The sequence below is a fragment of the Euprymna scolopes genome, chromosome 18 (genome assembly GCF_053919585.1).
Source record: "Euprymna scolopes isolate OS-2025 chromosome 18, ASM5391958v1, whole genome shotgun sequence".
Taxonomy (NCBI): domain Eukaryota; kingdom Metazoa; phylum Mollusca; class Cephalopoda; order Sepiida; family Sepiolidae; genus Euprymna; species Euprymna scolopes.
The window spans coordinates 3,064,754-3,085,159 of record NC_136499.1 but is presented as its reverse complement, the minus strand read 5'-3'; the positions used below and the strand labels follow the sequence as shown (position 1 = coordinate 3,085,159).

The window sequence follows — 20,406 nt, the reverse complement described above, 5'->3', positions numbered from 1 at the left end:
AAAAAATTGCACAGCAGTTGCGTGAAAAAAAACCCAAAATACTTCCAGTGTTTTACTGCATCAAAAATTCTGACGATATTATTTTGAATAAGTGCCAAATAATTTACAAAATGAATAAAAAAATTTCTTTTTAAATCCAAAAGAGAAAAGTGAAATATTTGAAAGTACCTTTCCAAAACTGCCTTTCCCCAACACAGTTAAAAAGTTAAAATCACTTGCTCGAACAATATCCTGTTTGCTCATGTTCTGATCATTCAGAGAAGAGGGCAAGTTACCATCAGCAATTTGTTGTTTCTGAAAAAAAATTAAAAATACAAACTAAATAATGCTCAAGTTTAATAGAACATTAGAAAAAAAATCCAACATAAAATTGCCAGTTCAAAATAACGTACTTAAAATATTGTGTAAAAAAAAAAAAATTGCTTGAAAATTTAAAAACTTTTACCCTTTTTGTTCATAGCAGTTAATCCTGTGCAATCTTATGTTAATACAATAATGCTCAACGATAGGTAGAGCTCTATTTTAGTATTAATTTTTATTCAAACAAACATTTTGTCTATTTAATTAAAAGGTAATGATTTGGTTGTTTTATTTTATAGCATATCAACCCCTTTTTGGGTTATTTAATGCAGAATCTGGTCATTTTGATAAAAGTTGAACAGCAAGATGTCTGTTCACATTACATTTAAACTTCTGCAGGTTAGTACAGTCAGGAAAACAGGAAACAAAAGGAATTTCAAAGTCTACAGGCCACAGGAAGAAACTGAGGTAGAAAGGCTTCTAGGGACCTCAACAGTGAAGGGGTGGGATTTTGCTGCTTGTCGGGTTAGTCAGGTGTACATATGTTGAGAAGACAAGTATTTTGGGTTCATTAGAACCTATTCCATAAAAGCACTTGTAAAACAGGCCAGGGATGCAGCATTGCAGTGATGGGACAGGGGTTGGAGCTGACCAATAGTGTGGACCTATTAGATTTGAGACTCTTTTTGGGACTCAGCTTGAGAGTGAGAGACTAGCGGTAGATGTTTCAGCAACAATACTTCATGCATGGGCGAATTGTGGCTTCACAAAAATATAGGATGCTTTCTGGTGTAAGCAATTTTCTAGTACGGTAGAGGGAGCCCACAATTTTTAAAGTAGCCTAGGCAATGTCCTGTTCAATTACCTGTCCGGTTTTCTAAATTTTCAAATTCAACTTCTGAAATAGTTTCCAAAAATGTGACTAAGCTTCTATATTTGAAATTGTCTGTTTTTTGCATGCAATTGATTTGTAGATTAATATGAATTTTGAAGAGGTTCTTTGTTACCTACAGTGCCTGGCCTTGACAAATTGTCACCCATCTTAGAACTGGGCAGATTCAAAATTGCTTAACTTTGGTGATCAATAGGAACTGGTGTGCTAATGTGACTACAGACATATATTTGTGTTTGTATTGAAAACACATAAGAAATAATTTAAGCATTTTCATGTCTTGAAAATATTTTGATATAAGTTTATCATCTTTTTTGTCAAAAAAATGAAAAAAAAAAAAAATCTTTTGTTGTTTTAAAGTCCACGAAAGAAACTGAAATTTGATGAATATTTATTAATTGATGTCGAATATCAATTGTTCAATTTTAATTAAAATTTAAATTAAAGTCCGACAGCTGATATTCAAAACCAAATTTTATTTTTGTGATTTGCTATTTTGGTTATTTTTAAGAATTCAACTTAAATAAAAATAAAAAAAACTATTGAAAAATCTTTGATAGATGTACCCATCACAGACCGAAAATGTCATATTCCAAAAATCATATAAATTGATCAATAGTTTTAATTTTCTAAAGAAAATCATTTTTAAATGATTACAATGAATTTGTCAGTATTATAACATAAATCTAGTCGTTAGATTCACCAAAGTTAAGTAATATTGAGCCTGGTCACTACTGAAATGGGTGACGATTTGGGAATTCCAAGTGTTATATGTGCTCTCTGCTTATTTGGCATCGTTTTTTTTTTTTTTTTAAATTACATTTTCACCCCAAACAAGGCACATTGCCACTTTGGCTACTATCAGGGGCAGCAACTACTGGGGCACTACTACTGGAGTAAAAAGATCTTTTACATCTAGGGATCTCTACTGTGTGGGGGTGGCATTTAGCTGCCTGTCGGGTTTGTCGAGGGTGTCTACGTCGTGGGGGCACAAGTGTCTGCAGTTCGTCAGAGCATTCACCATTGAAATACTTGTAGAACAGGCAGAGGGATGCAATGTTTCGTCGATGGGAGAGAGGCTGAAGCTTAGATGCCAGTTCAGGGCCTATCAGATTGGCGACTCTCTTTTGAACCTTGTCTAGGAGCGAGAGACTAGTAGCAGATGCACCAGCCCAAATATGACAGCAATACTCCATACATGGGCGAATGGTGGCCTTATAGAGGTACAGGATACTTTCAGGTGTCAGTAGTTTTCTAGCACGGTAGAGAGAGCCTACCTTCTTCACAGCGGCCCTGACAATGTTTTCAATATAATTGTTCCAACTCATGTTTCCTGTGAACATTAGGTCAAGCAGTTTGAAAGATGTACTCTCAGACAGGGAGTCACTGGCCATTGCTATTGGTGGCCGAAAAGGTTTCTTGTAATTATTGAAAGAAACCAGTTTAGTCTTGGCAGCATTGAATGTGACCATCCATTTATGTCCCCATTCCACTACAGATTGGAGGTCATCCTCTAGTGTTTTTGCCATTTCTTTAGATATGTGTTCATTTGTTTTCCTGTCATGCCTGTTATAGAGTATGGTGTCATCAGCATATATACCCATCTCAGAGGCAGTTTTGTCGGGGAGGTCATTAATAAATATTAGGAACAATAGAAGTCCAAGAATAGACCCCTGAGGCACTCCCGCATTTATATCACACTGTTTAGATGTACGACCGTCAAGGACAACCTGGATTTTTCTCTTATCTAAGAAGGATTTAATTATGTTAAGTATTCTACCAGTGATACCGTATGATTTAATTTTCTTGAGGAGACCCTCATGCCATACTCTGTCAAAAGCTTTAGATATATCTAGAGCTACCGCTCTGCCCTCCCCCCGCTTTGTCCAGTGAATGGTATATACGTTCAGAGATTACAGTAGGATGTCTGCTGTGGAACGGGCTTGTCTAAATCCATATTGTTTGTCAGTCAGAAGTTTAGCATTTGTAAGGTGCCAGACTAGAGCATGGTTAATTATGGTCTCAAATATTTTGGTGAAAAGTGGGAGGAGGCTAATGGGGCGATAATTTGCTGGGTCAGTTCTTTCACCAGAATTCTTGAATACTGGTATCACAGAAGCAGTTTTCCAACAGCCCGGAAAGCAAGATTCATTAAGGCATTCTCATCTACCTTGCCACTGGACTCAAGCAGTAGCAATTCATGAGAGGTGTGGGGTTAGGGATTGTACAATCCTTATGCACAAGTATCATTCCAGGGGGGGGGTTATCCATTGTCTCTATCTATGAATTAATGTTGAGTTAACTCCTTTTGATTCTTGACATTTTTTTTTCATCATGGCGGGCGAGGCAGTTACTTTTCAGATACTCATAAAATTTGATTTTCTTAGTTAAAAATAAACCTACTTGATCAATTTGTGATTTTTGGAATATGACATTTTTGTTTTGTGATGGCTATATTTCTGTATTTGTGTTTTTTTATTAAATTGAATTCTACATAAGTACTGCCAATTTTCTGGATGGGGTGTACTGAATGGCTTAAGACAGCACACCATCTTTAAAAAAATATATTTTGTCAGGTTTACTTCTAATGAGAATACTAAGACTGACAAACCCTTAAACAGAGAGAGACTGAATGGTGTCTAGCAGTCCTTCAAGTTCTGTGCATGTGTGCATGCGTGTGATACATTCAGTGAATGAAAATATAAGTGAAAAATTCCTGCATTTGTTTTTTTTTTAATTGAATTCTACATTTTTATTTAAGAATTTTATGTACAAATCCAACAGTCTGTTGCCAAAGTCACTGGAAAGATGGTGGGATTCTTCTACCGCTCCAGAAGATATCTCACTACTGATGCAATTCTCTATCTATATAAAAGCCAAGTACGTCCAAGGATGGAATACTGCTGCCATATCTGGGCAGGAGCTGCTAAAAATATCCTATCCTGCCTTGACAGAGTACAAAATAGACTTCATGGCAATCTCTGGTCCCCCCTCGCCAATCTTTCACGAAAAACACCCTTCCAGCTGAATCCACTGTGAAAAATTTCCCCCACTCTTTATCTGTGCCTAAATCAAAACGTAGATTCCATGAACAAAGCTTCTTTCTTAAAACTGCACGCCTGTGGAACTCTGTTCCATCTGCCTGCTTCCCACCTGACTACAACTTGGATGTCTTCAAGTCCAAGATTAACAAATTCCTAATGAACCGCCCTCTTAAGTAAACACTTCATTAAATCTCCACACCAACGTACTGTACTTGCAATAACCCTTATCCCTGAGTGGCTTCCGGACCTTGATAAGTGGTGACCACCGTGTAAAAAAAACAAAACATGATTCTTAGATGCATATACTAACATAGCAATAAGAACCAGGTGTATGCATGCTCCCAGACCCGAACTCCATATTACAATTTTTATTGTATTTTTTCTATAAAAAAAATTAAAAAGGGGCTTACCTCAAATTTACTCTTCATTTCTTGGATGGTAGGTGCTATCTCATCGGGGACAGCTATCCCATAATACTCTCCCTCTTCCTGATTGAGCAGCTTGAACCAGCCCTCCACAGGATTCTTCATCAATTCAGATATGCCAAATGATAAAGATCCCATAAAATCATTGCGAGATGTGCGGTCCCAATCCCATACTTCTAGAGACAATCTCTTGGACATGTCTTCAGCAGCAATGTCGCTGAGGAAAGAAAAATATTTTTGATTAAAAAAAAAATAAATAAATGGAAAAACTCAGCTAAATAACTTGACTTCAAAATGTTTTTATTTTTTGTTGCTAAAATGTTGGAGATAAGGGGCCACAATCTCTGTTCTTAAGACTTGATGGCTGAAGTGTCATTTCCAGACACAAGAAGGTCGTTTACCTCTTCTCGCCTGGCGTATAAATGGGTTGACAGTATGTGTTTTTATTTTTCTTCATATTTTTATATATCGGTTTCTCATGATCAACCACTTTTTATTTTTTATTTAAAGTTGCTCTCTATTAATAAAAGGAGGAGCTCCCATCTACAACTTTTGTAGATGGAGACTCTGGATACATATAAAATAAGTAAATGTTTGTTTATTTTACAAAATCTTTGTGTTGTAATTTGTCTCATAAAATGACATTATATATATATCTATATATATATATTTCATTTTAAAATTTAAACAATGCTTATATCATGCCATACACAACCTATTTCATGTGCATTAATGTATCCTCTCTTAGACATTAAAAAATATCACCAGTGAAGAAAAATACAAACTTTTACTACAGAATTCTTTTTGTTTCAATATCATGGCACCAAAAATAATTAAGTGAATATTATCTGAATAACAAAACCTTTTAATCATTTAAGTCTTTTGATTTTCTAATTGTCATCCATGTATTCGACTATATACCCAACTCTTATACCGGGTTTGACACTGTAGTACCAACTACTATTAATGATTTTTTTTTTTTTTTACAAAGGGGTTATCACATATCAAGGCTCAAGGCCATTCGGAGGTTAATGTGTGTATTGTCATTGGAAGAATAGTGTAGAAATCGTTTAAGACGGCCGTATTGTAGTCAGCTGGAAAGCAGACCAGGAAAGCAGAGTTTCACAAACGGGCAGTTCTAGGATAATGCAAATAACTTCACAAACAAATGGAACACTTTCTAGTGGTTTTCAGGATTTATATTGATTACAGTTTTGCAATTTTTTTTGGTGTTCGTCCCATCAATTTATACCACTTGTGTAAAATATTTTATTTAAAAAAAAATAAATTTGGAATATAGAAAAATTATATCATGAGTTTGATTTGAAATTTTTAGAAAACTGAATACTATTATATACATTTTTAGAAAACTAAATACTGTTATATATATTTTTAGAAAACTAAATACTGTTATATAGATTTTTAGAAAACTAAATACTGTTATATACATTTTTAGAAAACTAAATACTGTTATATACATTTTTAGAAAACTAAATACTGTTATTTAAATTTTTACCAATTCAATACATTTTTTAAGACTTTCAGTGTAAGACAAGTTTTCCAAAAGAAGACTTTTTTGTTTTTATCTGATTCTTCCGATGATAGTAACCCTTAGCGGTCGGCCCCTTATGAAGAGAGAAAAGTATATAACCAACGTTATTCATGGTTGTTGCAAAGTTTGAAATCTTTGCATGAATTTTGAATGGAAGGAGCTGGGTTAGATCTCAGGGTTAATACCACTAGCAAAAATAAATAAAAAACCAAAAAGTTTCTTTTTGAAAAACGTGTTTTACACGGAAAGTCTTACAAAAAAAAAAAAAAAAAAAAAAATTTGATTTAACTAGAGGAGAAGCGGGACACCAAGCCTTGTCCGGTCATAAAATATGCTTAAATATGGTGTTTTGATTCATGCAGATTTCGTATTTATTATTATAGAGCCAATTTTCTATTGAATATTATATTGTATCTCATATATATATATATATATACTGATTTCAAAAGATTTACAAAAAAAATGACTTAGGTACCGTCAGCTAGGATTGAAACCAAAACATTTAGCGTTCGAGCCCTGTTCCCTACTGTTTGAGCTATTGAAAAATAAAAATTTAAAATTAAATCTTGCTTGCGTATTTTCAATATCATCAAAAGCAAAAAGGGTTGATCATTCCTTTACATTTCAGTTTGTTGTGTTTCCATCAATAATCGTGCAAAATATTTTCTATGCATCTGCGATTCTCGTGACTGATTTGTCATAAATCTTCAGTTTTAAATAAAATTTTAAATAAAATTTCAATCGTTGATCATCAAATGTAATGAACACATCTTAATTTTAATTCTTGTTCAATTAAACGAGGAAGAGTCACCTGACGACTCATTTCAACTCATATTTTTCCATCAAAAATCATTAAACTTTAAAATTATAGTGTCATCACATCATGTCAATTAGAGAAAATTCAAATTTTTGCATGACCAGTTTTTCAATTATTCATTTAATTCGTAACAGTTTAAAATATGGAAATATTAAAAAAAAAAAAAAAATCAAGATTTAGAGCAGGATATCATATCATATCATATATATATATATATATATATATATATATATACATACACTAGCAAAAGTACCCGTCGTTGACTAGGTTCAAAAACAGCCTATAGAAAATGGACTCTGAATTATGAAAGTATGATAGGTTATGAAAAGGAAGGGTTGTAAATTTGGGTTGAATTTGGAGGTATGAAAACCAAAGCAAAATATGATGAAAGTAAAAATAAAATAGATAAACCCCATTGTTTATTATACCATACCTGTTCACATTGAAACACTTATCACAATATTCTGTGGATTTATATTAAAAAACCTTGTTAAACTTTGTGACATATTTCCATTCTATGGAGGTCATGTGCGAACGAACACCCCATAATTTTATTATACCATTTTTCTTCCAACTGAAACATAATTATCAAAGTATACTTACGGAGATAGATATGACAAGTCTTTATAAAGTTTGTGCCTATTTCCATTCTATGGAGGCCAGGCGCGAACGCAGACCCCACAATTTTATTATACCATCCCTATTTAAGTTAAAACATACTTATCAAAGTATTATTATGTACATCTATATCAAAAACACTTGTAAACGGTTTTTTTTTAATTTTGGGGGGCCAGGCGTGAACGCAGACCCCACAATTTTAATGAACCACCATTCTGCCAGATCAAACATACCCATTCCTGTGTCTCGATACATCTTCTATCATTATATGTAATCAGTTTTTTAAAATAGTCAACCATATAGGAGCCTATTTGTGACCAGACACACACACACACACACACACACGCACGCACAGACATTCAACTTTATATTATAGATATATATATATGATTATCAGTATTTTTTTTTCTTTACAGTCTTACATCGTTGCTTGCAGTAAGTTTTAGATTTTTTTGATGAAAACGGATTTAGAGGAAATCTCCATTTGTGCAGATTTTTTTTTTTTTATTGGTTATTATAGTATTATATAGCACAATCACGTTGACACACCGGTTCTCACCAGATCACCAAAGTTAAGCAACGATGAGCCTGGCCAGTACCAGATGGGTGACCATTTGGGAAGGTCTAGGCATTGTATGTATTGCGCCAAATCATAGAAAATTCCAGGTTCTCCCAGATGGGGGCGCGTTTAATTCACTGGCGGAGATGCACCCCTGAATAAACTCGCCTGGTGGGTAGGCGACAAAGCAGTACTCCATGTAATGGTGTACCGGTAACCCGTTGCAAGATACCTTTCTGAATCTGCATGTCAAGCACATGATTGCTGCAGTAAATGGGGACATCTGAAAGGTGTGCAACATGAAGTTGCACCTCGTGGATCACCTAAAACACTTTGTAGCTGGGGCTGGCTCAATTCTAAGGAGCAAAATTTATACTCATATCCGAGTTTTGCCAACGACGAATAATATTATTTGTACTCACAAGAAGTTCTCATACAGGTCAACATCAGAGATTACTCACTGACAATAACTGGCGATATTCCTTGGACTCTGCGTTACAATTTTCCACACATTTCCAGTACTCTCCACCTTTTTTGATAACCTTTGCAAACGATTTTGCATTATCGCAACAACCGCTTGCCATTCACTTCTCACTCGAAATAACCATTGGTCTTCACCAGAATTTGGGTGACGATAAGCCTCTTCAAGGTGTCAATTCTCTTTGTACTCATCCAGTGGAAGGCTGGCTAGTGCTTTCCCATCTCCTTTATAGTTCAGGACTAATTTGTGTGGTGTCAGTTAATGCTGACATCATATCTTTTTTTGGGGAGGGGGGGCGTACTTTTTGTTATTATAATATTGGCAATATTTTCTTATTTTCTCTGAAAATATTATTTCCATTTATTTGTTATCCTTAAGAATTATTTTTACAGACTGATAGAAATTTGAAGTCCATTTTCAAAAGGAAATTCATTGTTCAGCCGCAACAGATTCAAATCTGATTTACATGGAGTCGAAAAATAGAAATATTTAAATTCTCAGTAAACATGACATTCAAAATCGTAATCTGATCTTCACAAAGATTTTGTTAATTCACATGTCCGTCATAGCAGCATCTGAATAGCGTCACCATTAGAAGTGCTTACTTATCATCTAGGCAGTCGATTTTCAAACCTGGCTTGAGATAGTTGCATGTCTGGTCGCACTGATGATAAAATGCTATGTAGTTACTTGAAATAATATATAAGTAGGGGTTAAAGAAGTATAGAAAACTTCCTTAAGATTATATCAAGATATATAAAGCTCAACAGGTATGGTGGAACTTAAATAGCAATTATAGACAAAGTCATATGTTGGTATACAAAGATTTGTTGATGTAATAACGAAACACAACATTTGGGGGAAGTGTTATATACTCTTTATACCTAGACATTTCGAAGCCTAATGCTTGTCATCAGAAGAGGGGCTAATATATACCAATATATGCGTTTGTATTGTCTATAATTGCTATTATATATGAGTATGGGATAAATATGTTTATTCAATTATATTTCACCTTTTATTTATATTAATCCTTTCATTTATGAAGCTCGATGTAACTACAGAGCAAATAAATGACAAAAAAATGAATAACATCTTGAAATTTAGAATATAGACATTTTGCCATATATATATTAGAAGAATTCTTGTTTGGGCACAGGAAAAATTAATTCTCTGAACAGTTTTGTACCGCATGTCTCTTCACAAAGATTAAAAGCAATATATATATATACACACACACAGGATTCTTTCTTTGAGGATTGTCTTTGTAACAGCACTTATTAATCTAATTTTCTTTCTGGCTCATTTCTTCCTCTGCATGATTTTGTTGTTTTTTTCCCCCCTGAATTAAAGGTCAACATTTTATTAAGGTGCAGACTGTGATCCCATTGTTGACTATTAAAGCCGCTTCTGCCGCTTATAAAGCTTTATTATTTCGTTTTAGCTTTTATATTTATTTAGTGGAATTTTTTATAGTTTGGTTAGTATATATGGCAACACCAGGCCCAAGCTTATTCACAAGGATAGTGTTTAATCGTGTCATATTTACGAGAAAGAATGTACATCAGTATTTGTTTTATTGCTTATAACTTTGAAACCAAGCATTTATAGAAACTTTATTATTTACACATATAGAACCTATAAACTTATTGTTTCGGTTATTTAAAAATATATATTATGAAACATTATGAGGAATATGTTTTTAGTTGATTGAATGCAGATTTGAATGAAAACAGTGGAATTTATTAATTGTTAATGAGAATTAACTTATTCATACTATGAGATAAAAATAAAAGAATTACTATGCAAAAAAAATTGCTCGATTATTCTAAAAAAAAAAACAAAACAAAAAAACAAACAAACAGCAAATTATGAAATAATTATTGAAATTCAATATTTCATTAGATTTATTTTATATGAGTTTAAAAAAACCAAACAACAAACGTCATAGTGCTAAAGCAATTCATTATAATAACAAAATTACAATGGAATGTCTATTCGGGATACAAAAAAGTTTCTCTTATAAAAAAGGTGACATAATATTTTTACGTTGTGCCATGGATAAGCAATAATCAGTTTCACGTGACAGTCTTCTGGAGTTGTAATCTTCAATCATTAGTTTGAAACAATATTACGAATACAATTAGAAATTAGATTGGATTTCTACCCAGTCATGGCTGATGGAATGAGAGCGTGCTACCCTGATGGATAAATTCAGTATACATTTAAAAGTTTCACAAAGATCCTCAAGTTTGATGAAATGCACCCGAAGAATGCCGGAAATAAAACCTTTGTGACCTTCGGGCCGAGATCAAAGTGTAGTATCTGTTCCGGCAGATGCTGCAATCAAAGACCATTGCCCTTGTGGCAATCTTTTGGTCCATGTAGGGGCAACCCTATATACTAAATGGCCTTCACTATCCAGCTCCCATTTTCCACCTCTCGGGAGCTGGTCCCCTTTTCCCTCCCCCCTCTCTCCACATTAAAAAACGGCCTTGTGCCTAATTTGCTCAGTGGGGAAGCAAATAAATACAACCTGAAAAATGCCAGAGGTTACATCAACAAGAATTTTGTGAGGATAACAGTTCAAATAATACAAATATTAAATCTTCATCTAAAATAGTTAAAAAATGTATTGTTTGATTAGTGTTTTTAGCATAATCAGGCAATCATACAATTCTGTTTTTTTTTTTTTTAACTCAAAGCTCATCCATGTAACATGGTCATTATACTCGAACAAAGAAAAAACAAATCAAAATCCGGGTCAGCATTTTTACTTTTAACATCACTTTAAAAAGTCTCACACTGCCACCTGTCAATTTTAGCCGGGCCTGCGTTTCTCTTTCTTCTGACCGCATGCTGGCCACAACTGGTCCATTATCGCCCTCATCTTTACGCATCCATTTTCTTCAATGCATCCTCTGCTTTTGCCCCGTGCATGTAGTGCAGTGGTTTCCTTATTTCCCTTTCTGTTCTGGCATACACTTCCTAATTTGCATATGCGGTTTTTTGACTACTGTTGCTGCTGCTAATCTCTTTGCAAGCCATCCTTCGCTGCTGCTGATACTTTCCCACGTGCTCATGTGCACTATGTTGCAATAGTATGCATTATATTGCAATAGTATGCATTATATTGCAATAACATGCATTATATTGCAATAACATGCATTATATTGCAATAGTATGCATTATATTGCAATAGTATGCATTATATTGCAATAGTATGAATTATATTGCAATAGTATGTATTATATTGCAATAGTATGCATTATATTGCAATAACATGCATTATATTGCAATAACATGCATTATATTGCAATAACATGCATTATATTGCAATAGTGTGCATTATATTGCAATAGTATGCATTATATTGCAATAGTATGCATTATATTGCAATAGTATGAATTATATTGCAATAGTGTGCATTATATTGCAATAGTGTGCATTATATTGCAATAGTATATATTATATTGCAATAGTATGCATTATATTGCAATAACATGCATTATATTGCAATAGTATATATTATATTGCAATAGTATGCATTATATTGCAATAACATGCATTATATTGCAATAGTATGTATTATATTGCAATAGTATGCATTATATTGCAATAGTATGCATTATATTGCAATAACATGCATTATATTGCAATAACATGCATTATATTGCAATAGTGTGCATTATATTGCAATAGTGTGCATTATATTGCAATAGTGTGCATTATATTGCAATAACATGCATTATATTGCAATAGTGTGCATTATATTGCAATAGTATATATTATATTGCAATAGTATGCATTATATTGCAATAACATGCATTATATTGCAATAACATGCATTATATTGCAATAGTGTGCATTATTGCAATAGTATGTATTATATTGCAATAGTATGCATTATATTGGAATAGTATGCATTATATGGCAATAACATGCATTATATTGCAATAGTATGCATTATATTGCAATAACATGCATTATATTGCAATAACATGCATTATATTGCAATAGTATGCATTATATTGCAATAGTATATATTATATTGCAATAGTATGCATTATATTGCAATAACATGCATTATATTGCAATAACATGCATTATATTGCAATAGTTTTTTTTTTTTTTTTTTTTTTTTATTCAATTTTCACCCCAAACAAGGCACAGTGCCACTTTGAAGCAGGGGGCTACTATTAGGGAATTAATTAGCGGGGTCATTATGAAGGGAGAAGAGTAGAAAGATGTTTGTTAACATTACACTTGAACTTCTGCATATCATTGCAGTTGGGAAAGCAGAATCCCGGAAGGGAGTTCCAAAGACCCGCAGTTCTGGGGAAGAAACTATTGGAGTAAAAGGCTTTCTTGCACCTAGGGATCTCCACTGTAAAGGGATGAGACTTAGTAGCTTGTCGGGTTTGTCGGGGGTAGTTACGTCGGGGAGGTACAAGTGTTTGCAGTTCGTCAGAGCATTCACCATTAAAGTATTTGTAGAACAGGCAGAGGGATGCAACATCTCGTCGATGGGACAGAGGTTGAAGCCCAGATGACAGTTCAGGACCTATCAGGTTTGCGACTCTTTTTTGAACCCTGTCCAGGAGCGAGAGACAAGCAGCAGATGCACCAGCCCAGATGTGACAACAGTACTCCATACATGGGCGAATGGTTGCCTTATAGAGGTATAGGATACTGGCAGGCGTAAGTAGTTTTCTAGCACGGTAGAGGGAGCCAACCTTCCTTGCAGCAGCTTTGGCAATGCTCTCAATGTATCTATTCCAGTTCATATTCCCTGTAAACGTTAGGCCGAGGAGTTTAAAAGAAGTACTTTCAGGCAATGTGTTCTTGGCCATTGCTATTGGTGGTAGAGAAGGTTTCTTGTAGTTATTGAAGGAAACAAGCTTAGTCTTAGCAGCATTGAATGAGACCAACCATTTTTGTCCCCATTCCACTACGGATTGGAGGTCATCCTCTAGTGTTTCTGCCATTTTCTTGGATATGTGTTCATTTGTTTTCCCCTCATATCTGTTATAGAGAGTGGTGTCATCGGCAAATATACCCATCTCCGAAACAATATTATCAGGGAGGTCGTTTATGAATATCAGGAACAATAGAGGTCCAAGGATAGACCCCTGAGGCACTCCCACATTTATGTCATATTGTTTGGATGTACGTCCGTCGAGGACAACTTTGATTTTTCTATTACTTAAGAAGGATTTAATTACGTTATGAATTCTTCCAGTGATTCCATATGATCTAATTTTCCTTAGAAGACCATCGTGCCATACCCTGTCAAAAGCCTTAGATATATCAAGGGCCACCGCTCTACCCTCCCCTGTTTTATCCAATGAACGGTATATACGTTCAGAAACTACAGTTAAGATATCTGCTGTTGAACGGGCTTGCCTGAATCCATATTGTTTGTCAGTCAAGAGTTTAGCAGCTGTTAGGTGCTGGACTAGGGCTTTATTAACTAAGGACTCAAATATTTTGGCGAAAAGCGGGAGGAGGCTAATGGGGCGATAATTTAGTGGGTCAGTTCTTTCACCAGAATTCTTGAAGACTGGTACCACAGAGGCGGTTTTCCAGCAGTCGGGAAAACAAGATTCGTTAAGGCATTTATTGTAAAGTTTGGACAGAACTGGAGAAACCTCGGCAGAGCATTTTTTTAATAGCACAGCCGGGATGAGATCTGGTCCACATGCTTTAGAGGTGTCTAGGTTTTTTATAATAGCATGTACCTGAGAAGGGGTGATTTTCAAGTCGTCAAGTGTGGCGTCTGTTCGCAGAGGGAAATCAGGGAGTGAGTGGTGTACCGAGTTCAGTGTGGAGTTTGAGGCAAACCGACTGGCAAGCAGATTAGCCTTGTCAGTTGCCGTGCAAGCAACCTCATGATTGTTTGTTAGTGGGGGAATAATTGACTGTCCATTATTAACTACGCTGTTGTAGATTTTCCAAAAATCCCGGGTTCCTAATTTCTGTGCTTCGATGCGCTTTCTGGTGGTTTCAGAGTAATCTGACTTAGCTGTGTCTATCACTCTCTTACAATTATTTCTAGCTTCTATAAACTTCTGTTTATTTGAGCTGGACTTATGTCGGTTGAATCTGCGGAACGCATGCTGCCTTTGACAAATGGCAGCTGCACAAGCAGAAGTAAACCATTGGGGGGAGTGGGGCTTGCTATAGTATTTCCGTGCGGGAACATGTGCTTCAATAGCAGTTTTGAACCATTCAGTTGTCTCATTTGCACACTGTTCCGCTGGAAGAGTAAAGATATTTTGCCATGGGGCATCTCTGATGAGCTCCCTGATGGCTTCCCAATCAGCCTTTTTGTAATACCTCGTTGTTTTGAGTAGTGGGTCTTCAGTTTTAGGGCGAGAATTTAGGCTGATTTCTACCATTATCACAGCGTGATCAGCATTCCCGAGTGGGCTATGGGCATTTGTTGTACAGTCATTGGGAACTGTTGTCAGAAAGAGATCTAGAAGTGAGGCATGTTGATCGTGCTGGTCTGGGAAACGTGTCGGAAATGTAACCATCTGAGATAGGGAATGAGATATAGAGAAGCTATATGTGGCGCTACCAGCTACGTCTGTGTGATTTGAGAATCCTAGCCAGTTACTGTGGTGGACATTGAAGTCACCAAATACATGTATTTGTGCGCTAGTATCGAGGGAGAGTGCTATATCTATGCTGTCTGAGACTTTGTTTATTAGGGTACAGTCTTGGTTTGAGGGAGAGCGGTAGAGAAAATATAAGTAGCTAATATTGTGTTGCATATTTAGTCTGAAGCACATAAAGGCCTGGCCCTCTGATTCTAGTTTTATTTCTCTAGTTAGGGGGAGGGTGTTTCGAATATAGACTCCAAGTCCATGCATATGTCTGTCCGAGTCCTTACGGTAGAGTGGGAGATAACCAGGCATGTTAAAGTGGTTAGAGGGTATGGAGGAGTGAAGGTTAGTTTCACTTAATGCTAAGATATCCGGGGTGTTTACAAGGAGAAATGACTCAACATCATCTAAGTTAGTTCTAAGCCCGCGGATATTAGTAAATGCAAGCCTCAAGGGAGGAGGCAGGTTGGTTTTCTTTGAGTTTGGTCCTGGTTTAAACGTAACTTTTGCTTGAGCTGTCATTTCATTTTATTGTATTTAAAAGTTTCAGTTAGGGTGGATGAGTGAGGGGGTGCTGGACAAGTAGTTGTGCAGAATACCAGACATGCAATACAAGTAGACCATCAGCTGTCCTCACCCACAGGATTGTGGCCTCGGGAAAGCCCACCGGGGATGAGTGCAGGGTCCCTTTCCATGCGCGACATGGCACTACAAACATCCCGATATTTTACAACTGTTGATGGAGCAGCCGCTCTAAGCGCTACCAAAGAGTTAGGGCTCCTGTACTATCAGTCGGAAACAGCAGCCAGGAACTGTCAATCCGGTACCCTCAATCCATTAGGCAAAGCCAGCCCAGTCCAACTGCACTGACATATATGGCACTGAAGCACCCCACTGTGTCCAGTTTAGGGGGATGGGATGTGGCAGGAGTGGGGAAAAGCGGCGTTCATTACCTTAGTCAGGAAACAAGGTCAACCACTGGGTGATTCAAGCGAGTCCCTGTGATAGTACCTCTACGCCTGGCCAATAGGCAAAGAAGGAGTATGAAAGCCGAGCGATAGACAGAGTCTATCTCCTCCTTAAGCAGTTTAGGTTTGCCAACCGGTGATTTGTTTGAGTCACCAGCTCTAGGAAGGTTGTCGTCCAGGACTGAAGAGACCTCCCTCCCCTAGGTTTAGTTTCAGAGTTTTCCTTCTCCTAGACGGATGGCCTGGGAAGACCTACGGGTCCATCAGCTCCGAGGGGGTTCGCCCCGCGCCTGGGTCCTAATCCAGGTATTTCTGCGACCCCGCATGGGTAGTTAATATTTATTGGTTATTTAGGTTAATATCTCCTGGAAAATCGGGCATTTAGGTTAGCTTCTACAGAAGATTTTCACTCCTCAAGTGTGGTTTAAAAAGGGCATTATTATGCTGTCCATTTTCATTTATACTGAGAGAGGGCATACGTAAAAATTCATGCAGTGGAAGCAGTTAAATTTGCTACAGTATTGGATCGAGAGAGTCGAGTTGATGTATGGTTAGATATAGTTTTGTAAGTTTAGCAATGTATGGTTAGATATGGTTTAGTAGGTTTAGGAATGTATGGTTAGATATGGTTTAGTAGGTTTAGGAATTAGGATAAAGTGCTAGAGTATGATCTACTTTCTATTAGAAATTCTGATTTGGTGCCCAAACCGGACATTTAGTAAGACTGAAAGATTAGATATGTTCAGTATAGAGACAAGAGAACATTTGATATGGAGTACAGTTATACCTGATAGATATAGGTTATTGCATATTCTGTAAGTATAGTAAAAGTATAGATGGATGGATAAGTAGTATTGTATACGAATGCATGGAATTTTAGACAATTTGAGTAAGTTGCCTTTAGACTACAACTAAGGAGAATGACTTCGCCTTTCTCTTAATATCCGGAAGTTTTTATTTCAATGAGTACCGGTTTAGTTTGTGTAATAATTATTGCAATACTATCTCTTAATAAAGAGATATTAACGGTTACTGTTCATTATAGATTACTTTAAGTCAATGTATTGGACTAAGGCTAGTAAGTATTTACTTAGAAGCTTGGTTATGGGTTGGGAGTTATAATCGGGAGCATGCCTAGGAAATTTTAGGTGTTAATGGGTATCGATTTGCGAGTTTGTTAAGGTCAAGGGCGGAGAGCAAGGACCCATCTAAGTTACGTGAGACGGATTTGTTTAGTGTCAACTTAGGAAGTAGAGCAGATTTGATTTGTTAGTGATCAGGAGAAAGAGAATTTAAGTAAAAAATAATAAGGTTTGTCATGCAAAACAGACAAGGCAGTCATCTTGGAGGTAAAGTATCTATAGGAGGTACTTAGTATACAAGCAGCAGTATTTTGTAGTTTGGAGAGCAATTTTAGGTACAATAGTTTCATGACTTATTGCAAAAGTCCGTAGTCAAGGTGAGGGACGATGTACTTCTAATATTGAAACTGGGTTTTTCTAATTTTAAAAGTAGTTGACTAGAGTGTTATTAGGTGTTCTACTTTGCTTAGGGATAGAATAAAGATTTAAGGTAATATTCAGGGTGATATAAGCAGTTTCATGAGGATTGGATATATGATCACTGGATGTTGAACTGCTCAGGAGGATTCTTGTATCAATTAAGAAGGATGTCTTGGTGATATAAGATTTGAGAAATTAAGAGTCTGGGGATACAGAGAGCTTTGAGCCGATGAGGATTCAGTATAGGCGATTGTATATAGGTAACAAAGGTGGTTTAGTTTAGTACGCACGTATTGTACATATTAAGTATACTGCTTCAGTTCAATCCTCTAACGCAAAGGAAAATCCGTTTGCATTTCGGTTTGCAATTTTGTCAAGAGGGGAAATTTAAAAACAGCTTATCTAATTGTTGATGATATCAGTTTATAGACAATAGTATAGACTGATAAATTGTTGTGTAAGGCATAAGAGCCCCTCATCTTCAGATGAGATGATGGATCACGAGCATAAGTTCGGAGCAGGGATCCGGAAAGGAAATGGACGTGTACAAGCAAGGGGGGGGGTCACTGATGTTTATAACTTTTTATTTTTTTTTCTTAAAAAAAAAAAAAAAAAAAAAAAAAAAAAAAAAAAAAATTTTTTTAATTTTTTTTTTCGATGGCTGATTATATTAAGTATCGTACTTAAATAAAGTTTTCATGTCCTCTAAATAACTTAGCATAATTTCTTTTTTTACCGAGTTTGTCTTTACTATAGCATTGACTTATTAATTAAGTGACATGGCATTGTAAGCGGCGAAATAGTCTATTTAAGTGAAGAAAAGTTATCGGTTACAATATGCCTGAAAATGGAAAGAATATTAGCTTTAAATTATATGCGAACAGTTAGGAATTTTTACTTAGCTTTGGTTTTTTTTTCTTGGATACTCGAGGCTAAAAAGCATGGTGGTCGTTTGTTTCACTTGGCCTCATACGGTCAAATGGCACTTGTGGTACCAAGATGCTATCTAATTAGGGAGACGGTGTGGGCTGATTTAGAGGGAGGGGGGTCACTTAGTGAAAAGTGTTCCAGTTGGCGGCGCGACATATTTCTTTACATGTGTATCGTTTTTAGGGGTATTAATGTTAACAATTGAATACGCGTTTCAAACAAATATGATGGAAATAAAATATTAATAGATATAACGTAAAAGTAATGGCATAAGTAACGTACAAGGTGAAAAGCGGAAAAAACTGAAAAGGAAATGTGCAGTTGAAAAGTACAGCTTTAGGAAAGAATTTAAATAATAAACTTACGGTGCGTAAGGATTCGTTGAAATAAGTTTTAACCGTCGTGAAGGAAAACCATCAATAAATTGAGAATCATAGAGTTTTAGGTTTAATTCAATAAATCTAATTATTTATAGTTTTTTTTTAATATATGCAATAATTGAACATGCAATAAGTCTAGATTTATAACACGGTGGAAATGATATTTAAATAAGGTTTTCATGTCCTCTAAATAACTTAGCATAATTTCTTTTTTTACCGAGTTTGTCTTTACTATAGCATTGACTTATTAATTAAGTGACATGGCATTGTAAGCGGCGAAATAGTCTATTTAAGTGAAGAAAAGTTATCGGTTACAATATGCCTGAAAATGGAAAGAATATTAGCTTTAAATTATATGCGAACAGTTAGGAATTTTTACTTAGCTTTGGTTTTTTTTTCTTGGATACTCGAGTGTGCATTATATTGCAATAGTATGTATCATATTGCAATAGTATGCATTATATTGCAATAGTATATATTATATTGCAATAGTATACATTATATTGCAATAGTATACATTATATTGCAATAACATGCATTATATTGCAATAACATGCATTATATTGTAATAACATGCATTATATTGCAATAGTGTGCATTACTGCAATAGTATGTATTATATTGCAATAGTATGCATTATATTGCAATAGTATGCATTATATTGCAATAGTATGCATTATATTGCTATAGTATGCATTATATTGCAATAGTATGCATTATATTGCAATAACATGCATTATATTGAAATAGTGTGCATTATATTGCAATAGTATGTATTATATTGCAATAGTATGCATTATATTGCAATAGTATGCATTATATTGAAATAGTATGTATTATATTGCAATAGTATGCATTATATTGCAATAGTATGCATTATATTGTAATAGTATGCATTATATTGCAATAACATGCATTATATTGCAATAGTATGCATTTTATTGCAATAACATGCATTATATTGCAATAGTATGCATTATATTGCAATAGTATGAATTATATTGTAATAACATGTATTATATTGCAATAGTATTTATTATATTACAATAGTATGCATTATATTGCAATAGTATGTATTATATTGCAATAGTATGCATTATATTGCAATAGTATGCATTATATTGCAATAGTGTGCATTATATTGCAATAGTATGTATTATATTGCAATAGTATGCATTATATTGCAATAGTATGTATTATATTGCAATAGTATGTATTATATTGCAATAACATGCATTATATTGCAATAGTGTGCATTATATTGCAATAGTACGTATTTTATTGCAATAGTATGTATTTTATTGCAATAGTATGTATTATATTGCAA

The 20,406-nt window shown here is 35.0% G+C and overlaps 1 protein-coding gene across 4 annotated transcripts in view; it reads right to left on the bottom strand.

The window, feature by feature from the left end:
• LOC145297482 (calcium-dependent protein kinase C-like) overlaps positions 1 to 20,406 on the bottom strand; it is a 731,210-nt gene that overhangs the window by 128,555 nt on the left and 582,249 nt on the right. For all 4 annotated transcript variants that reach the window (XM_080143353.1, XM_080143354.1, XM_080143356.1 and 1 more), the window contains 2 exons: positions 4,647 to 4,878; positions 169 to 294 (listed from right to left, as the gene is read on the bottom strand). In XM_080143353.1, coding sequence (XP_079999479.1) covers positions 169 to 294; positions 4,647 to 4,878 — 358 coding nt within the window. The remainder of the gene's footprint in view (positions 1 to 168; positions 295 to 4,646; positions 4,879 to 20,406) is intronic.